Consider the following 21,165-nt stretch of genomic DNA (forward strand, 5'->3'; position numbering starts at 1 on the left):
ACTGAAGTATTCAAAGCTGATGGAGCATCAAGTGAACAACTTACTCTCAAACGGCTCAGGAAGGGAAAAGGCTCTTTGTACCATTACTCCAACTTCTCTGTAAACTTAAAATTATTTCAAAATAAAGGACAAAATGCAATATTAACAAAAAAGCACATACCAATGTCTCAGGATTATGAAACATAATTCTTCAGTAAAATTTCTGGATAGAGCTTTCCGTGCCGATAGCGCTCTCGCAAACATGGTGAACGTTCCTAAAACCCGCTGGACTTTCTGCAAGAAGTGTGGCAAGCACCAGCCCCACAAAGTGACACAGTACAAGAAGGGCAAAGATTCTCTTTATGCCCAGGGAAAGCGGCGTTATGACAGGAAGCAGAGTGGCTATGGCGGGCAGACTAAGCCGATTTTCCGGAAAAAGGCTAAAACTACAAAGAAGATTGTGCTGAGGCTTGAATGTGTTGAGCCCAATTGCAGATCTAAGAGAATGCTGGCTATTAAGAGATGCAAGCATTTTGAACTGGGAGGAGATAAGAAGAGAAAGGGCCAAGCGATCCAGTTCTAAGCTTCATATTTTGTTAATATTACGAAGACAATAAAATCATGAGGTTATGTTCACTTCAAAAAAAAAAATTTCTGGATAGAAAAGTACCCCATTATTCTCACTTTTTTTTTTTAAGATTTTATTTATTTGACAGAGAGAGAGAGAGTGCACAAGCAGGGGGAGTGGCAGGCAGAGGGTGAAGCAGGCTCCCCACAGAGCAGGGTAGGACTCGATCCCAGAACCCCGGAATCATGACCCAAGCCAAAGGCAGTCGCCCAACCAACTGAGCCATCCAGGCACCCCTACCCTCACTTACTTTTACTAGCTTTTCTAATAATATATCTCATTTTCTTTTTTTTTTTTTAAGATTTTATTATTTATTTGACAGAGAGAGACACAAGCAAGAGGAGGAGGAGAAGCAGGCTTCCCGCTGAGCAGGGAGCCCGATGGGCTCAAGCCCAGGACCCTGGGATCATGACCTGAGCTGAAGGCAGACGCTTAACGACTGAGCCACCCAGGCGCCCCATATCTCATTTTCATAGCATTTCCAAAGAGAAATTTCTGTGATGATGGAAATGTTCTACATATATGCTGACCAACACACTAGCACCCAGGGCTGAGGACTATCATATTGGAAGTACAGGACTAGAGAACAGTAGTAAAAGCCATAAAAGATTAAAGAACTTTTTCATTTAAAAAATAGTTTTAATACTAATTAAATTTTAAAACTAAGTTACTTTTTCTATGCTTGTTGATAGACTAATGACCTATATTTTCCAAAATTCCTGTTTCCAAATTTCTTAATCAAGTCCGAGTATCTATTAGAAGTAACTGCCTACTCGGGGCACCTGGATGGCTCAGTCGGTTAAATGTCCGACTCTTGATTTAGGCTCAGGTCATGATCTCAGGGTTGTGAGATAGAGCCCCATGTCAGGCCCTGTGCTGGGCTTGGAGCCTGCTTAAGATTCTCTCCGGGGCAACTGTGTAGCTCAGTGGGTTGAGCGTCTGCCTTCGGCCCAGGTCATGATCTTGGGTCCTGGGATGGAGCCCTGAATCAGGCTCTCTGCTCACTGGGGAGTCTGCTTCTCCCTCTCCCTCTGTGTGCTGTTTCTCTCTCTCAAATAAATAAATCTTAAAAAAAAAAAAAGATTCTCTCTCCCTTTTTCTCTGGCCCCCCCCAAAAGAAGTAATCACCTACCTATCTTTAAGAGCAGTTTTTGTTTTTCTTTAAACTGACTTTCCTTTTAGTATACCATTCCTATTGATTCATACTCATATCTTGTGAACTTCTTGAAGTATGCCTTCTTAAAATCTAGGGACATGAACATGTCTACCTAGTATTCCCAATTCTGGCTCTCACAGATCACAAAGTCATTTTCTCCCAAACTTCTTGTAATTTACACCCTACTTTTACTCCCTCTCATACTCCTCTTTCCCCAGTTGTAGCTGCTACACTGTATATTAACTGGTATTACAACTTTATTTTCTGCTATTCTCAAGGTAATTAAGTTTCCTCTTGTTCAGCTTATTTCAATACAATTACATTATTTCTTTTCCACATGAAATATACTTATTACTTAATCATTCCAGTATTTTAAACCAAGGTCTAAAAGCCAAAATCTAGTTTAATGACATCATCTACATAGACTATAGGAAAAGAACAACAGCATGCTTCATGTGCATCAAATTCTACAACTCCTGATTTGAAAACAAATGCAAAGTAAAATTCTTATCCCTTGTGAATCACCTTGGTAACCAAATGCCTTGAGCGAATGCAGTAGCATTACCCACCTACGAGGTTCTGTTATTGTTCATGACTGACTTAATTCAGAACTAGAAAAAAACTGTATTCAACAGGTCCATGAAGTTAATACCTATGCCAAACATCTTTAGAAACATTTAACAAATCCAGGAAAATCAAGAATTCCACCAAAGACAGAATTTTAAGAGTTGATTTAAAAGAATCCCTCCACCCCTCTTGCTTCTACCTTTTTAAAAGATTTATTTACTTAACATGAGTGTGTGTGGGGGAGGGAGGGCGGGCAGAGGGAGAGAGAGAATCCCAAGCTGACTCCACACTGAGCATGGAGCTCGTTGCAATGTTTGATCCCATGACCGGGAGACCATGACCCAAACCGAAATGAAGAGTAGGACACCCAAACAACTGAGTCACAGATGCCCCTTCCCTCTGGCTTCTATTAATAACTATTTAATAACAAAAATAAAATTAAAAAGCAATTCAAAATCCCTAACATCAAAATTATTTAGAAGATGCTTAATAGAACTTCCATAAAATCAAACCGGGATTTCCAAATCAACATGGCATCACGGCAAGCAGTGCCCATTATGTTGGCCTAGTAAAACACCCAAGAATACACAAAAGCCAGGACTGGGGTGGGAGAACCTCACAGGGCCTAAGCTCCATGCTGTCTTCTAAGCCAGAGCAACATGCATAGCAGAGGCAGGAAAGAGAAAGAACTCACCCTCTTTTCTCTACCTCTGCTAGGAAAATAGAAAATTTAGGGACCAGAAAGCCAAATAACAATTCAAAAATTTTATAAGAAAACTTTTTTTCTTTTTAAATACTGATAAATGTAGTATCTACTTGCTGCAAAAAAACTCAAGCAATGCGGCACCTTGAGGGCTCAGATGGTAGAGCATGTGACTCTCAATTTCAGGGTCATGAGTTCAAGCCTCACACTGAGTACAGAGCTTACTTAAAAAAATTAAAATAGGGGTGCCTGGGTGGCTCAGTCAGTTAAGTATCTGCCTTCAGCTCAGGTCATGATCCCAGGGGCCTGGGATCGAGTCCCACATCGGGCTCCCTGCTCAGTGGGAACCCTGCTTCTCCCCTTCCCTCTGCCTACCACTCCCCCTGCTTGGTGTTCTCTAATAAAATCTTAAAAATATAAAAAAAAATAAAAGGAAAAATTTAAAAATGGGGAGCCTAAAAAAAATCTCAAGCAATACCAAAGTGTATGAAGTATAAAGTGAAAGCCTCCCATGGTTTCTTTAGCCTTTTGTGGTTCAGTACTGGATCAACACTTGATATAGTTACCAACATTAGGTTTTATTTGGTAAACTTTTTGCATCCTTTGCCCATTTTTCTAATAGTGTTTTGGTCTGTTTCTTATCCACAGGTACTCTTTCATACTAGGATGACATTAACCTTTTCCCGACATATGGTTCCAAATACGTTTCCCCAATTTGCAGTTTATTTTTTTTTTTAAAGAGATTTTATTCGAGAGAGAGAGTGAGAGCACAAGCGAGGGGGAAGCGAGAGGGAGAAGCAGACTCCTCGCTGAGCAGGGAGCCTGATGGGATGCAGGGCTGGATCCCAGGCCCCTGGGATCATGACCTGAGCCGAAGGCAGACGCTAAACCCACTGAGCCACCCAGGCGCCCCTCAGTTTATCTTTTAGTTTTGTTTATATTATCTCTTTATGCAATCAAACTTTATGCTATCTTTTCCTTCTTGATTTTGGCCTTGATGTAATGCTTTATGCTAAATGGAGAGAGCAAACCATCTGTTTTAGTAAGGGCTGCAAGCTAAGAATGATTTTACACTTTTTCATGGTTGAAAAAAATCAAAAGATTATTTCATGACGTGAAAATTATGTGAAATTCAAACTCCAGTGTCCATAAATAACATCAAACACAGCTGCACTCACTCATTTACATGTTGCCTATGGACGGCATCAAACCTACACTGGCAGAATTGAGTGGTTACTTGTATATGTGGTGTTTACAGAGCTTTGCACTGCTGCTCAGTACACCACAAATCACAGTGAGGAAGCTATAACTCAACAGCGTTTTGACTGGCACATATGCATACTGGCATACTGCATTGTGATAGTTTACTTCTTTGTATTACCAGTGCATGGCCATCATGTCAAAACAAGAAAAGTGTACAATGTCTTGATTTAAAGCATAGTGGAGGAGCACCTGGCGGCTCAGTCGTTAAGCGTCTGCCTTCAGCTCAGGTCATGATCCCAGGGTCCTGGGATCGAGCCCCGCATCAGGCTCCCTGCTCAGCAGGAAGCCTGCTTCTCCCTCTCCCATTCCCCCTGCTTGTGTTCCCTCTCTCACTGTGTCTCTCTCTGTCAAATAAATAAATAAAATCTTTTTAAAAAATAAATAAAAAATAAAGCACAGTGGTGAGAGTGTGGGTTACTTTGTTATGAAGTCACATGAGAAAGCTTTGTGTTTATTATGCAATGACACTGTAGCTGTGCTAGGAGAATTCAATCTATATCAAGATTAGCACACTAAGTAGTCACCCAATATTCCCAATTCACAGGAATGCCATGGTCTGAAAAATCCAAGAGGCTGGTCTATTAGCCAAGCGAAGAAAGTAATTTGCCAGTGATGGGGTGGTTAAACCACGCTCAGCTCTAGGCGCTGAAGAAATAGATTCAGAGAAAATAAACCTAAGACTACTAGCTTTTCAGTAAGACCAGTTGCTCCAAAAGTTGAGGACAAAGGGAGTAAGATTAATAATCTATTTAAAAAGGCAAATTAGTTCATGTAGATTCCCTGTTTCCCAATGAGTTGACATGTTACCAATACTGCTCAGTTGTTTACTCAGAGTCAATACCAAATTTAAACTGAATGAATAGGGGCACCTGTCTCACTCAGTTGGCAGATCATGCGATTCTTCATCTCATGGTTGTGAGTTCAAGCCCCACAATGTGTAGAGATTACTTAAAAAATTAAAAAAAGAATATCTTTAAAACAATAAAGTGAATGAAAAATTAGCTTCCACAAATAGTCTGTTGAACAACTATAGGTCAGAAGTTGAGAAAATACTAATTCAGTACAACTTGAAGTGGAATCTGCTAAAATGTGTTGATGGTAAAAATATGTGTGGAGTAGATAAAAGCTTAGTTGGATAATTCACAACGTTTGTTAAGATGTAAGACAGTTTATTCATTATATTTTTCACCAGCAGGTACTCCGAAAAATATTTAAATTTATCATGTGTTATTAAACAAACAGTGTGGATGGTGAATTTCACTCGTGGTCATGGACTTAACTATTGCCAGAAATAAAAGCTGAATAACCTGACTCGCCTGACCACAGAGCAGTTTGGTGCTTTGCTGTAGTAAAATTTTGTGATTTTTAATCTTTTAAGCTCAGGGCTGAGAATGAAATTTTTCAGAATGATAAGACCTCTTGCAGATACTATTATCAAATAATGAATGGCTCTGAAACTTAGCTTTTGCTGCAGATTTATAAGATTTAATAAATTCAATCTAAAATTACCAGGGCAGGGGGCACCTGGCTGGCTCAGCTGATACAGCGTGTGACTCCTGATCTTGGGAATGTGGGTTCCAGCCCCACGCTGGGTGTAGAGGTTACTTAAAAATAAAATCTAACAAATTTTTTTAAATAAATAAAATTACCAGGCAGAACAGCACTTATATGTGAAACTTAAACTTCAATTAAGTCATTTAGACAAAAACTAATATTTGAATCATAAGCAATGTGAAAAGTTGCTTTATACACTTCCCATACCCTCAAATTTAAAATAAGTGAGAGCTCCATTCCCAAACAAATTTGCAGTGGATACATTTTCTTGGCTCAAAACTACAGTTTTTTAGGATTTCAATATAAGTGCAAAGAAAATTTCCATATTTCAAAGTCTAACGGTGAAATTATGGAGCTTCCATCTAACCTTCAAATAGAAGTAACTAATCTGCTATGTAATGGCATGCTAAAAGGCAAATATTAAAAGAAAAATCTATTATAATTCTATAAACGCTTCCCAAGGGATTAATGTGCTCAATTAAAATCATATGCTTGGGGGCTGATACCAATATATGGCTAGGGTGCCTGGGTGGTTCAGTCAGTTAAGCATCCAACTTAAGGCTTAGGCTTGGGTCATGATCTCAGGGTCATGGGATCCAGCCCCGTGTGGGGCTCCCTGCTGGAGAGGGGCGTCTGCTTGATATTCTCTCTCTCTCCCTCTGTCCTCCCTACTTGCACGCTCACTCTCTCTCTAAAATAAATAAAACTTAAATATTTGGCATACATCTGTAGGAAGACATTTTCAAAGATGAAACATATAAAATCATATACCATTTATAATCAATTTTGATAACAGGAAATACTAACTCTGAACCCCAATTAGGCAAACTGTATCACCCTAAAAAAGAATTCCACTTTTTTCATTAATAAACCTATTATTACAAAAAGTTGTACTCAATAATTACTATATTTTAATTTCATCAATAAATTTGTGGGGGCACCTAGGTGGCTCAGTTGGTTAAGTGTCTGCCTTCGGCTCAGGTCATGACCCCAGAGTCCTGGGACAGAGGCCAGCACAAGGCTCCTTGCTCAATAGGGACTCTGCTTGTGTCCCCTCCTCTGGCCCCCCATGCGTGGCATGAAATAAATAAATAAAATCTTAAAAAAAAAAAAAAAAAGATGGGATGCCTGGCTGGCTCAGGCAGTTAAGCGCCTGCCTTCAGCTCAGGTCATGATCCCAGGGTCCTGTGATTGAGCCCCGGATCGGGCTCACTGCTCAGCGAGGAGCCTGCTTCTCCCTCTGCCCCCCCGCTTGTGTGGTCACTCACTCTCTCTGACAAATAAATAAAATCTTTAAAAAAAATTTTTTTAAATTAAAAAAAAAAATTGGGACACCTGGGTGGCTCAGTCGGTTAAGCATCTGCCTCTGGCTCAGGTCATGATCCCAGTGTCCTGGGATCAAGTCCCACATCAGGGTCTTTGCTCAGCATGGAGCCTGCTTCTCCCTCTGCGCCTCTTCCTGCTCGTGCATGCGCTCTCTGACAAATAAAATCTTAAAAAAAAAAAAAAAAAGATTTTAAGTAATCTCTACACCCAACGTGGGTCTCAAACTTAGAACCCCAAGATCAAGAGTCACATGCTCTACCAACTGAGCCAGCCAGGCACTTCCTTTAATACCTTTAACTCTGTGATATATTTTTTCAGAGTCAACTGTCACATACCTTCCCCACTTCTATGGCTCTCCAATTATTGTTCTTTTTCAAAATTTTTCAAAATTTTCTCAAATACTGAATTTACTCTTCCAAATGAACTGTGCTGTGCAATCTGTCAAGCTTTCAAAAAGGTGTACCCCACTGGGCTTACAAAACATGCATTAAATCCGTAGAATAATTTGGGGAACACCCCTACTAAACCTCTATACAGAATCTGTATAATATTTAAGTCTTTCACATTCAGAAACACAGCATAAATATCAAATTTAAGGCTCTACAGTTTTCTTTATATTACTCTTGCATATTTCCTTTTTTTTTTTTTAATAAGATTTACCCACTTATTTTAGAGTGAGAGAAAGCATAAGCAGGGAGAGGGGCAGAGAGAGAAGGAGACAAGCAGACTCCCCCATGAGCAGGGAGCCCAACATGGGGCTTGATCCCACATCCCTCAGACCATGACCTGAGACAAAACCCAGAGTCCAAACCAAGAGTCTGAAGCTCCACCAACTGAGCCACTCAGGTGCCCCTTGTACGTTTAAGTTAATTTGTGCTGTCTCCTATTTCCATATCATTTTTTTAAATTTAAAATTCTGCTAGTGTAGCACTTAACACAATGTATAAAGAATTTTTATAATAGGTCATCTTCACTTATTCACCCTTCTCCACCTACACCCCTCCAAAACAGGAAGCCCCCCAGGGAAGAGGATGTGTCTCATTCACCTTTGAAATCCCAGCTCAGTCGGTTAAGCATCTGCCTCTGGCTCAGGTCATGATCCCAGTGTCCTGGGATCAAGACATCTACTTAGCATGTAGCAATCCAACAATCAATGTTTCTCGAATCAGCAAATATCTTGCTAAATTAAGTAAACCCAATACTAAATCTTTACAAGCGATCTAAAAACAGGTGATTTATTCATTTCCAATAGGGAAGAGATTCATAAGTCCTCCACCATTCTTGTTAACCTAAAAAATAATACATGTGTCAAAAATACCTTCCTTCTTTAAAGTCCTTCATAAATGAATTCAGTGCGAACCTTTTCTGGATTTATTATTCAGCCTTATTCCTTATGTGTAAACGGAACAGTCAGCATTTGCTGAATGCTCCCTATGAATTAAGCACGTGACATAGTTTAGCTCATTTACTCATGACAACCCCATGACGTTATTATCCCCCACTTTGCAGATAAGGAAACTAAAGCACAGAAAGGTTAAGTAGCTTGTCCCATGTTACGTATCTAATAAATAGTAGAGCTGGATTTGAACCAAGGCAGTCAGCTTCAGAATCCACAAAATATTTTATTTTTTAAATTTTTTTTTAAGAGAGACTACACATGCACGTGTGCATGACAGTGGCGCGGGGGGGGGATGGTGGGGCAGAGGGAGAAGGAGAGAGAGAGAATCTGAAGCAGACTCCTTGCTCAGCGTGGAGCCTGACACGGGGCTTGATCTCACAACCGTGAGATCATGACCTGAGCCAAAATCAAGAGTTGGATGCTTAACCGACTAAGCCATCCAGGTGCCCTTTAAAATTACTTTTAAAGAGTCATTATTTCATATTTTCATTTCATCAGCAGATAGACTTTAATGGGCTAGATGAAAACCTTCATTATGTTAAATAAAGTTCAGCTCTACAACCCCTAATATTCTGAATTCGTAACGTTCAAAACAAAAAATCCTCAAATTAGGAGCGTTTTAAAGTATTCTAAAAAATGACTAAACATTAATAATTCTGTAATTTATAATCCTTCTGGTTAAATTAGACATAGAAATCTTTAGGTAAATCACTGCAGTTTTGTTTAGCAACTTGTTAATATTTAACTGAGTCACTTAAAGCTATTCAACAAAATTCCCACTCCCTTTGAGATGACCTGGAATCATTTGGCACCAACCTTCTCAAAATGTATTATTAAAGAATCTAATGCTTTTAAAAGAAAAGATCAGACCAGTGCAAGCAGCTGCCAAGAATAAGTTTCCTGCCTGGTTTCCATGACTGCATCAATCTGAAACCAGCATAAGAGAGAAGACGTATCCTTGGAAACCAACTCTTTGCTTCCCTCAATTAAGAAAGGGAGTAGGAAAATGAGAGAAAATGCTTCAGAATAATTTAACTTGTGTTTAATGTGCCCATTGCACATGATAGTCATGGGCAAAAGTCCTGTCCCAATCAAACTTATAAGAAAGTTATGTGATGCCCAGTGGAAAACCCCAAAATGATTTTACAGACTATCTTATGATCCATATACAATATCTGATTTCAATCTTTTTTTTTTAAAGATTTTATTTATTTATTTGACAGAGAGAGACACAGCGAGAGCAGGAACACAAGCAGGGGGAGTGGGAGAGGGAGAAGCAGGCTTCCCGCAGAGCAGGGAGCCCAATGTGGGACTCGATCCCAGTACCCTGGGATCATGACCTGAGCCGAAGGCAGACGCTTAACGACTGAGCCACCCAGGCACCCTGATTTCAATCTTTGAAAGAAAATCACAACAGAAGCTGACCAATAAGAGTTTCATGAATAATATCTACTTGTGACAATATTCAGTACCCCCTCAATATCCTTACTATACAACTGCATGCCACCATCTGAATTCTCTGTACACACATCCTGTAGTATCCTTTGTTTTAGGCATTGCAAATTGTGAAATTTCAAAATGGAAGATTTTTCCAAATCCAAGAACAGACTGAATATACTTATGAAAATACCTATACTTCATAACATAAATCCATTCATTTCAACTACACTTCTACAGCAAGAACTTCCTATGAAGTGCAAATGAACTTTAATGAAATATATTAAGCACAGCTTGCCAGGTTTTCTTAAACCAGGGCCCTCCTTCCTTGAAGCTATAAATATACTTCCTGTCATCAATAGCAATGGCTGAAGCAACCCCTTTCAAAAGAACTAAAAATACATTATTGTACATATCCTCTCTTCTGCTACCCACCCACCATTCCAAGAGGAACTGACAGAGGGAAATGCAGAGCTGTGTAAAGTTCAGCTGACAGCAGTGCAGAGATTGTAATTTTCCTTAAAAAAGGGGGGGAATACCTTCAACTGAATGATGTCTAGAGAGAGATTAATCAGCTATTATAGGGTTGGAGTAAATTTTAAAATTTTTGGAGGAGCTATTCCTGATCACAGGTTGTATTTTGCATTTCATTAACTGTTATTTGGGGACTAGTCTCATTTAATTAAACCATGTCAGGGGCATCTGGTTGGCTCAGCCATGGAGCATGCAACTTTTGCTCTCAGGGCTGTGGGTTTGAGCCCCACGCTGGGTATAGAGATTACTTAAAAATAAAATAAAAAATTAAAAACCATGTTAACAGAAATTCATGCATGAGAATGATGCAAAGTGAGAGCTGTCTATATATAAAAATGGCTCATGGAACCAGATGGGGGTGCTCAGCTAGTACTCTCAGTGGGGTTGGGGCCAATGAGATGGCCCTCCTAGTCAGGGGATTGTTACCTAAGGGAGATGGAGCACAAAAGGACAGAAAGCCACATTCTCAATGTCAGAGAAAGGAGGAACAAATTAAAAAGGCAAAGACTAGAAAAAAATGCTGTGGTGTTAAAATGGAATCAGTGAAGGTAACACAGTGAAATCATGGCTTTCAACATTCTTGGGCAGATATGGATGCTTGTATATGTTTATATGCATATGTACATATATGTATAAAAATATTACAAATCTTCCAACCACAAGCACAACTCTGTGTTTCACTTCCTGCCTAAAAAGGAACATACCCCTAACAACTTCCCATGTGACGGACCCTGCATAGAATGGTGTGCCTCCTGCTTCTGGGGAACTATAATAAGTAAACTTCCTTCAATGGCACTGACTTCTTCATGGCATCACTCAGTCATACTTATAAATTAAATGCTGGGTACACTTAAAAACAATATCCTACATCTGACTTCTAATAGAGCCTAAGAGCAATGACACCCCAGTAGCAAGGACCAAATCTGGTGTCCAGATCTTGTTTTCTAAATACATCCTCGGGGCAGCTGGGTGGCTCAATCAGTTAAGCATTTGCCTTCAGTTCAGATCATGATCTCGGGGTCCTGGGATCGAGCCCCATAACGGGTTTCCTGTTCAGCAGGGAGTCTGCTTCTCTCTCTTCCCACCACTCATGCTCGCTCACTCTCTCTCACACGTTCTCTCTCCCAAATAAATAAAATCTTAAAAAAACAAATAAATAAATACAACCTCTAACAAAAGAAACCAGAGTTCCTTCATGAAATGGTTGATTCTAGGCCTGGGCATAGAAAACCTTGTGCCAAAAAGTAAGAAAAGTAAGTGATTTGGGATGCCTGGGTGGCTCAGTAGGTTAAGCATCTGCCTTTGGCTCGGGTCATGATCCCAGTGTCCTGGGATAGAGCCCCGCATGGTGGGCTCCCTGCTTAAGCAGGGGACTTGCTTCTCCTTCTCCTCCCAGCTCCTGCTCTCTGTTGCTATCTCTGTCTCTCTCTCAAATAAATAAATAAATAGAATTAAAAAAAAAAAAAGTAAGTGATCAAAGAATGATGGGGACATGAAGAAAAGGCATGGGAGCCAGCTTGAAAGAGTTCCCACTGACCAAATCAGAGATAATTTGAGCGTCAAAACAAATGAAAGATTAGTAAAACAGGAATCCAGGAGTCCATGCTGATATGTTTAAATGATTTTTTTAGAAAACAGGGAGGGGCGCCTGGGTGGCTCAGTTGGTTAATCTGCTGCCTTCAGCTCAGGTCATGATTCCAGAGTCCCAGGATCGAGCCCTGCATCAGGCTCCTTGCTCTGCGGGGAGCCTGCTTCTCCCTCTCCCTCCCGCTCCCCCTGCTTGTGATCTCTCTCTCCCTATCTCTCTCTCTGTCAAATAAATAAATAAAATCTTAAAAAAAAAAACAAAACAGGGAGAGAAAGCTTTTCTTTACAGTGAAATGCCAAATTATGAATGCTGGAAGGAATGATGAAATTTTTTAAATTCACCATCTGGCAACCACTTAGTAATAACTGATTCAGGCACAAATCATCAATGGATGCAAAAACTAGTAGGTGAAAATTTGATGAGAAATGGGCTATCTATATAGCCTCAAAGTATCATGCCACAAAATGTGTATTATTTACTTATTAGTAAGGGTGAATACTTTTGAACTTACAGTATACAAACCTGTCATCTTAACCAAGTGATAAAATTTCACATAACCAGTAATGGGACAAGGTGGCACGTGCCTCCTGATACAATGTAGTGAAATGAACACAACATCAGGGCTGTGGTGTTCCCGCCAAAAATGCATAACCTAAATCTACTGATGAGGAAACATCAGACTAACCCAAACTGAGGAATATTTTACAAAGTAACTGGCCTATTCTTCAAAACTGCCAAGATAACTAAAACAAGACTGAGGAATATTCAAAATTGAAGGAGACTAAAGAGGCATGACAAGTAAAGGCATGGCTGTGAATGGTCTCTGAATCTGAGTTACAAGGAGAAAGGGAAGAGGTTTTTCTGCTTTTGTTTTTGGAGGGAGGAGTTTTTTATTTTTATTTATTTATTTATTTATGTTTTTGCTATAAAGAACATAATTGGGAGATCAGCGAAATGTGAGTGGTGTTGTGTCTGTGAATTAGACAGCAGTATTATATCAATATTTATTTCCTGATTTTAATGGGTGTGCTGTGTGGTTATACAGGAGAATATCCTTGTTTTTAGGAAATACACACTGATTTAGAGGTAACAGAGCATTATGTCTGCAACTTATTTCTCAAATGATTCAGAAAAACTGTATAAACAGGGGCATCTGGGTGGCTCAGTTGGTTGGGTGGCCGACTCTTGATTTCGGCTCAAATCATGACCTCAGGGTTCTGCAGTCAAGCCCTGTGATGGTCTCCTCACTCAGTGGGGAGTCTGCTCAAGGATTTTTCTCTCTCCCCCTCTGCCCTTCCCTCACCTTCGCTCACTTGCGCACACACGCACACTCAAATCTTTAAAAAGAAAAAAGAAAAACTGTACAGAAGGATAAAGTGGCAAAGATAAGGCAACTGTGGCCAAACTTAATATTAACAATGTGGAATCTGGGGGCGCCTGCATGGCTCAGTCAGTTAAGTGGCTGCCTTCGGCTCAGGTGATGATCCCAGGGTCCTGGATCCAGCCCCACATCGGCCTCTCTGCTCAGTGGGGAGCCTGCTTCTCCCTCTCCCACTCCCCCTGCTTGTGTTCCCTCTCTCACTGTATCTCTGTCAAATAAATAAATAAAATCTTAAAAAAAAAAAAAACACCAATGTGGAATCTGGAGGAAGGATATACTAGGCCAAACAGCAAATAAATATTAACAATTTCCAAAGGACTGAAATCATCTAAGTCCTATCTTTAACCGCAGTACAATTAAACTATAAAACCATTACAAAAAGATAAGTAGAAAAACCTCATGTTTGAAAGCTAAAAGGCATACTTATAAATAACCCACAGATCAAAGAAGGAAACCACAAAGAAGTTAGAAAAGTCTCAACTGTATTAAAAAAAAAAAATCCTACCAAATCCATACCAAGATATTAGTAATCTGATGCAATCAACATATAAGATAAAAAAGGTAATACAGTACATACTGGGACCCAACTGTGTTTAATGTTAAGAATTAATTAGTAAAAGGTAGTTACCAGGGAAAAGGGGAGGGAGAATGGGAAGTTATTATTTAAACAGTACAGAGTTTCAGTTGTGGAGGATGAAAAAGTTCTGGAGATGGATAGTGGTGACAGTAGCACAACAATCAATGTGAATATGCACTTAAAAATAGTTAAAATGGGGGGCGTCTGGGTAGTTCAGTCAGTTAAGTGTCTGTCTGTGGCTCAGGTCACAACCCCAGGGGAAGCCTGCTTCTCCCTCTCCCTGCAACTCCCCCTGCTTGTGCTCGCTCTGTCAAATTAAAAATCTAAAAAAATAATGATAAAATAAATAGTTAAAATGGGGGCGCCTGGCTGGCTCAGTCAGTAGAGCATCCGACTCTTGATTTCTGGGTCATGAATTCAAGGCCCCATTGAGTAAATAAATTTCTTTAAAAAAAAGTTAAAATGGTAGATTTTGTTATGTATATTTTACAATAAAAACTAGATAAACAGGGGTGCCTGGGTGCCTCAGATGGTTAAGCATCTGTCTTTGGCTCAGGTCGTGATCCCAGGGTCCTAGGATCGTGCCCTACATCAGGCTGCTTCCCCCTCTCCTTCTACTGCTCCCCCTGCTTGTGCTCTCTCACTCTGTCAAATAAATAAATAAAATCTTTAAAAAAAAGCAAAAATTAGATAAAACAATGAACATTAAAAAAAAGTGTTTACTCCTAAAAAACTGATTAAGGTAACTCAAATTGACAATAAAAGAAAAATCATATGAATATCAATAAATGCAGAAAAAGCATGGGATATAATCCAACAACCATTCATAAAAAACTCTTTGCAGAAAAGGAATGGAACTTCCTTAATCTGATATATGGTATCTACAGCCAAACCACCCTAAGAATCACAGGGTTGGATTCAACAGACTACCAGATTAGGTAACACTGCATGGAATATAAAACCTTGCACCCGTCTTTTAAAATTCTATCACAATTATTTGAAATGTAAAAGACAAAAAAAGAAATCTTCTCTGTGCTAATATTGTTTTGATGTCAAGAACAATGACCTCAACACAAAAACAGGTCTTCTAAGCTACTATTAGAAAAAATGGTTTAAGATCAACAACTTTAAAATCAAAATCATAATTTGGGGCAGGAAGTTAATATGCACCAATTTCTTTAAATAGCAGAATTCTGTTTTCTAGAGTTACCTTTTCCAAAAGAGTTGTCTTGTTAGACTCACCAGAAAACCGTGCTGTTTGAAATTAAGCATTTCACAGTTAAGATGTAATACCATAACTATACTTACTAACAATAACTGGGTACTTCATCTTTAACATTTTTGCAGACTAAACTCATTCAAATCATCCTCTCTTCAACTGTAGAGAAGTTTGGGGTCTGGTCTATCTTTTCATTTGTAGGTGGGTACAGTTGACCTCTTTCTGGTAACTACCTCAGTCAGGCCCACAGTTGCTCCATGTCAAGACAGAGTCACCACCTATTCAAGGCAGTGTTGTCTTTACTTTTTTTTATTGAAGTTTTTAAGATTTTTTTTTTAACTTATTTGCTTGAGAGAGAGTGAGAGAGAGAGCAAGAGAGAGGGCACAGAGGGAGAGGAAGAAGCAGACTCCCTGTTGAGCAGAGAGCCCGATGTGGGGCTTGATCCCAGGACTCTGAGATCATGACTTGAGCTGAAGTCAGATGCTTAATTGAATGAGCCACCGAGGCGCCCCAGCAGTGTTGTGTTGTCTTTAGAGTCTTTCATTTTCAAAGTAGGTTGAATTTGCCATTAATAAGCAATTGTACTCATGATTTCAAAGTTTCTTTTTCTAATTCAATAAAAGTCAATAATGAGAAATGATGCACAGAAAACTGCCTTTAATTTGGGCATTTGTGGACTCTGGTTAGAATGAGCAAAGGTATAGCAAGACCTATAACAAAATCACTACTGGGTGGCTCAGTCGGTTGAGGGTCTGCCTTCAGCTCAGGTCATGATCCCAGGGTCCTGGGACTGAGTCCAGTATCAGGCTCCTTGCTCAGCGGGGAGCCTGCTTCTCCCTCTCCCTCTGCCTGACATGCCCCCCTGCTTGTGCTCTCTCTTGTCAAATAAATAAATAAATAAAATCTTAAATAAATAAAAAGGCAAACAGAACAAAATATTCCGTTAAAAAAAACCACTACTGTAGAGTTTTTTGAATTTAAGAGATATAAATCCCTTTCAAAAGGAAAACAAGTCTTTTTTTTTTTTTTTAAGATTTTATCTATTTATTTGAGAGAGGGAGAGCACAGAGGGAGAAGCAGACTCCCCACTGAGCAGAGAGCCCAGTGTGGGGCTCGATCCCAGGACCCTCAGATCATGACATGAGTGGAAGGCAGATACTTAACCAACTGAGCCCCCCAGGCACCCTGGAAAACAAAATTCCTTTTTTTTTTTAAGATTTTATTTATCTGACAGAGAGAGACACAGCAAGAGAGGAAACACAAGCAGGGGGAGTGGGAGAGGGAGAAGCAGGCTTCCCACCGGGCAGAGAGCCCAACACAGGGCTCGATCCCAGGATCCCAGGATCATGACCTGAGCCGAAGGCAGACACTTAACAACTGAGCCACCCAAGCGCCCCAGAAAACAAAATTCTTAATACACCTCCGATGCAAGTTAAATTTTTAAATTAATGAATATAAACATAAAGCTAAGATACATAACTGAAACAAATTTACAAATTTAATATAAAAAATAAACTAATGAAATTCAAATTAATCATTAATAGATAACAACAGATTTAACTCTGAAATTAAATCACCATTCACAACATGGATATGGTATAACAGGTTTTTTTTAGCTTGGCATGCCTAAACATGCCATATGCTATCAATTCCATCACTTTCTCAAACAACTGCAATAAAGTTGCCCTATGTGCCCAGCACAACTTGTCCTTCCACTGGTCCCACAAACTACTTACTTACAAATTAAGAAGTATATAACCAATGATCTTAAAAATACAAACAAACATAAGCACTGACATTGTGTGGCAATACTCAGATACAAGATAAGTAATCATTATACACTTATATTTCAGATTACTGAAACTTAAAAAACTTTCTCTCCAAAATATATCCAAGGACCCCCATTTGAGATACTGCACTACAGTATGACTGCAGAGGTATTACTGGAAACATCCTCCACCATATCACGCAATGCCCCTTTTAAGAGGAAAATACCACAAACCTTAGTGCCAAGGAAAGGTTGTTTTTCACTACTGATGATGGTTTATAGCATGTAAGCCCAGTGAATCTCTTGGATTCCCCCACTGGGCTCTCTGCTCAGTGGGGAGTCTGCTTCTCCCTCTGTGCTCTCTCTCTCTCTAATAAATAAATAAAATCTTAAAAAAAAAAAAAAGGCTTGTTTTCCTTTTGAAAGGGATTTATATCTCTCAAATTCAAGAAACCCTACAGTAGTGATTTTTTTTAACGGAATATTTTGTTCTCTGTTTGCCTATTTATTTAATTAAGTAGCCCTGACTACTTTAACTTGAGAGCTCAATCCACAGTCTTCTTTAAATGACTGCTCAGGGGACACCTGGGTGGTTCAGTTGGTTAAGCAGTTGACTCTTGATTTCGGCTCAGGTCATGATCTCAGGGTCCTGGGATGGAGCCCCACATCAGGCTCCCTGCTCAGTGGGAAGCCTGCTTCTCCCTCTCCCACTCCCCCTGCCTGTGTTCCCTCTCTCACTGTCAAATAAATAAATAAAATCTTAAAAAAAAAACTTCCTTCCCTGGCCATAATATTTTAGAAATTACAGTGTTTTAGAATTAAGTAATTTAGAGATAGAAGGATCTTAAACCGTCAAGTTCCTTATCACTTTTCAGATGAAGAAACTGTGACCCAGAGAGACTTACGTAAAGAGAGATGGCTAATTAGTATTGCCAGAAATACAGCTGAGGTCTGCCAATTCCAAGTCCCTCTTCATCCAAGGGTACTCATATTCCTTCACATTTTCCATAATCATCAGGTGTTTAATCTCTCTTAACCATACGAAAGTGGAAGCAGGAAGTTCCCCTTGCAATGGATCTTTTCTCAGAGGGACAAAACACTGTTTATTTGTAAGTTGTTTAGTCACCATCTGTACAAACACAGATTTATCCACATCAAATCCAACAATACAGATACATCATCACTAATATTCTTGGTAATTTCCAAGAAACAAAGCTGATATTTAGTGTAGACACACAGCCCTACAAATCATTAAAAGAAAAAAATATTATATTCTTGACCTCCGTATTTTGGTTTTAATCAATACCTGTTGCCTAGCACTTTCTCCCTCTCCCTCCGACCCTCCCTCCTGCTCATGTTCTCACTCTCACTGGCTCTCTCTCTCAAATGATAAAAAAAAAAAATTTTTTTTAATTTTTAAAAAAGAAATAAGACATGCTCATCAATAAATAATTGTCCTCAATAAACTACCAGGAAATTAGACATGAAAACAAGTAATTAAAATATACTGTGATCAACAGTACAGTTGTGGGGTGCCTGGATGGCTCAGTAGGTTAGGTAGGCATCTGCCTTCGGCTCAGGTTGTGATCCCAGACTCCTGGGATCAAGCCCCGCATTGGGCTCCCTGCTCGGCAAGAAGTTGGCTTCTCCCTCTCACTCTCCCTCTGTGTTCTCTGTCAAACAAATAAATAAAATCTTAAAAAAAAAAAATTACAGTTGTTATGTCAATCCTAAAAGAAGAAAAATATGATCTCTGGGTGAATTCAGGAAACTTCACTAAGTAGGTGATACACCAGCTGGGCCTAGAAGAATAAGTAATGGTATGGTTGGTAAAGTTTTTGTTTAATGAATTCAATTTCAAGGAGAAAGATAAACCGAATCATATGTACACTCTTTGGCAGTTAGAGTGACAGTCACAAACTAGTAGCACAGTGTATTAAAAAAAAGAATTGAATGTGAACTGTTTTAGATAGGCCATGGAACCTCGAGTGTGGTATAGGACCCAGTTTATCTACTTCTCTCACACACATTGCCTACCTGGCCTCCAAAAACATATTTGAGTTTGCATCCCCTGACTAAATGCCAATGATAACAGGGATGGGAGGAGGAAAAAAAAAAAAGGCACCTCAAAAACCTTCTGAGTTTTAAAGGCATAATGGGGGTTTAAAGCTTCTTGTTTAAAACTATTTTCCAGTTTTGGAATAAAAAAATAATACCTACAAAACGAAAAGATGAACAGGAAAAAGCAGGAAATAATAAAAAGACAGCTTTAGATGCTGAGCAAGTTTAGGCTCATTGAAGAGCTAAGTGAACTCACTTGCTGCCAAACTCAAGGTGCAAGTAAATATGAACTTGTGCCTCAGCAAAATTACATATTACTACACATTTTGAACCACCAACATCGTTCTAAGAACATTAACCTGCATGTGCTAATATGTGATTATACAATATAAATGTATAGATTATCACATAACATGGTAAGTGACTTGACAGAAATAAGCATAGGATTTATACATACATCAGAGTCGGGCAGTCTGTAAAATAATGCTCACTGGAGCAGGTGATCCTTATATAAAGAGTTTAATAAAAGTGGGAGATGGTTAGTCCAACCGAAGGCAGAGGATGAGAAGGAGTATAGCACAGTGGGCACAGGAGAAAGGTAAGATTAAAAGGCTAAGAGGGGTTGGACTACAAAAGTTTGGTCTGATAAGGCATCTGGATTTTACCCAGAGGATTTTAAACTGGAGAGTGCTGTGATTAGATAAGGAAGTCAAAAAAGTAGCAATGTGATAAATGACCTGGAACAAGGAAGACAAGATGAGTAGACATCTAGGGAACCTGCAGCAGTCATCTAAGTGAGAAAAAACCTGAACTCAGGGACAGGAGGGATGGAAGAAATTAGGCAAATTTGAGAAATATTGAAGGTAAAACAGGAATGCATCACTAACCGGATGAACATCATCATCCAAGTTTCTGGTCTGAGTTACTAGGTTGTACAACTCATCAAAATAGAGAATATAAAAATAACACATTTAAAAGAAGATGAGGGCAATTCTGAGCCTGTTGGTGCCTAGGAAACAGCCCAATAGAGATGACCAGTAGTAGGTTGTTGGCTATCATCCAGTCTGTGCTGAGGACAAATGTTCTCCTAATTAGCAAGGAGCTGGAAGCTGAAACCATGGGCACAGGCATGTGCCTCCAGGAAGATTATGTAGGATGAAACACAAGAGGGCTGAGGATGGAAATATTTGGTAAGTCCAAAAGTGATCAGAGAAGAAGGGCCTAAGAGAACTGAGGAGTGGCCACAGAGGTAGAGAAAAACCAGGACACTGTGTCACAGAACTTCTGGAAAGATAGTTCGGAGAGTAAATGTACAGTTAATAACATTATATAATAACAGTCTTTTCCCTCTCTCTTCCCTCTCCCATCCCTTCTACATTTTCCTATTTCCTCCTTTATTGGGTAAATGACATTACAACTCTGGAAGAAAAAGATATGAACAACAAGAAGAGCTGTATCAAACACACACAGTACTGATACTTTTGGTTAAGTTAGGATATGTGGTTTTTACATGTGGGTAATTCAGATTCAGCTAATGAAAAGCACTGGAAGTCTTAAGAGAGTCTGCATTACCAAATTTGTAAGTTTAATTTCTCAGTATTGCTCAAGTGTTTAAGGAGATTCTGCTCGTTAAGATGGTAACTCTGAACTATCAAGGACTAGCTGTGCTTGAGTATAAATGTACTTTCAACATCTAAGGAAATTTAATTTACTAACAAAGGAATACAGAGGAATTTAATCTGTTAAACTTGAATTAGCATTAATTAAATAGTACAAGTTATTGCTCTTATTTCTATACAAATACTACAATGCTTATGGTGCGCCTGGGTGGCTCAGTAGGTTAAGCGTCTGACTTCAGCTCAGGGCATGATCTCGGGGTCCTGGAATGGAGCCTGGCATCAGGCTCCCAGCTCAGTCGGGAGTTTGCTTGTCCTTCTCCCTCTGCCCCTCCCCGTTCATGCCCTCCCTCCCTCTCAATAAAATCTTCTTAAAAAATTATAATGTTTACAAGTACAATAACAAGA

The 21,165-nt window shown here is 39.4% G+C and overlaps 2 protein-coding genes across 3 annotated transcripts in view; one reads left to right on the top strand and one right to left on the bottom strand.

The window, feature by feature from the left end:
- The window catches only part of PTPRA (protein tyrosine phosphatase receptor type A), a 159,323-nt gene that overhangs the window by 123,644 nt on the left and 14,514 nt on the right, over positions 1-21,165 (bottom strand). The window lies entirely within an intron of this gene.
- Positions 229-597, top strand: LOC114220631 (large ribosomal subunit protein eL42-like). Its single transcript, XM_028118587.2, has one exon. It carries the CDS (start codon positions 242-244, stop codon positions 560-562), a length of 321 nt encoding a protein of 106 aa, XP_027974388.1. The 5' UTR covers positions 229-241; the 3' UTR covers positions 563-597.

The sequence above is a fragment of the Eumetopias jubatus genome, unplaced genomic scaffold, assembly GCF_037043125.1.
Source record: "Eumetopias jubatus isolate StellerSeaLion01/CBP00866 unplaced genomic scaffold, mEumJub1_p1.0 scaffold_9, whole genome shotgun sequence".
NCBI classification, from domain to species: domain Eukaryota; kingdom Metazoa; phylum Chordata; class Mammalia; order Carnivora; family Otariidae; genus Eumetopias; species Eumetopias jubatus.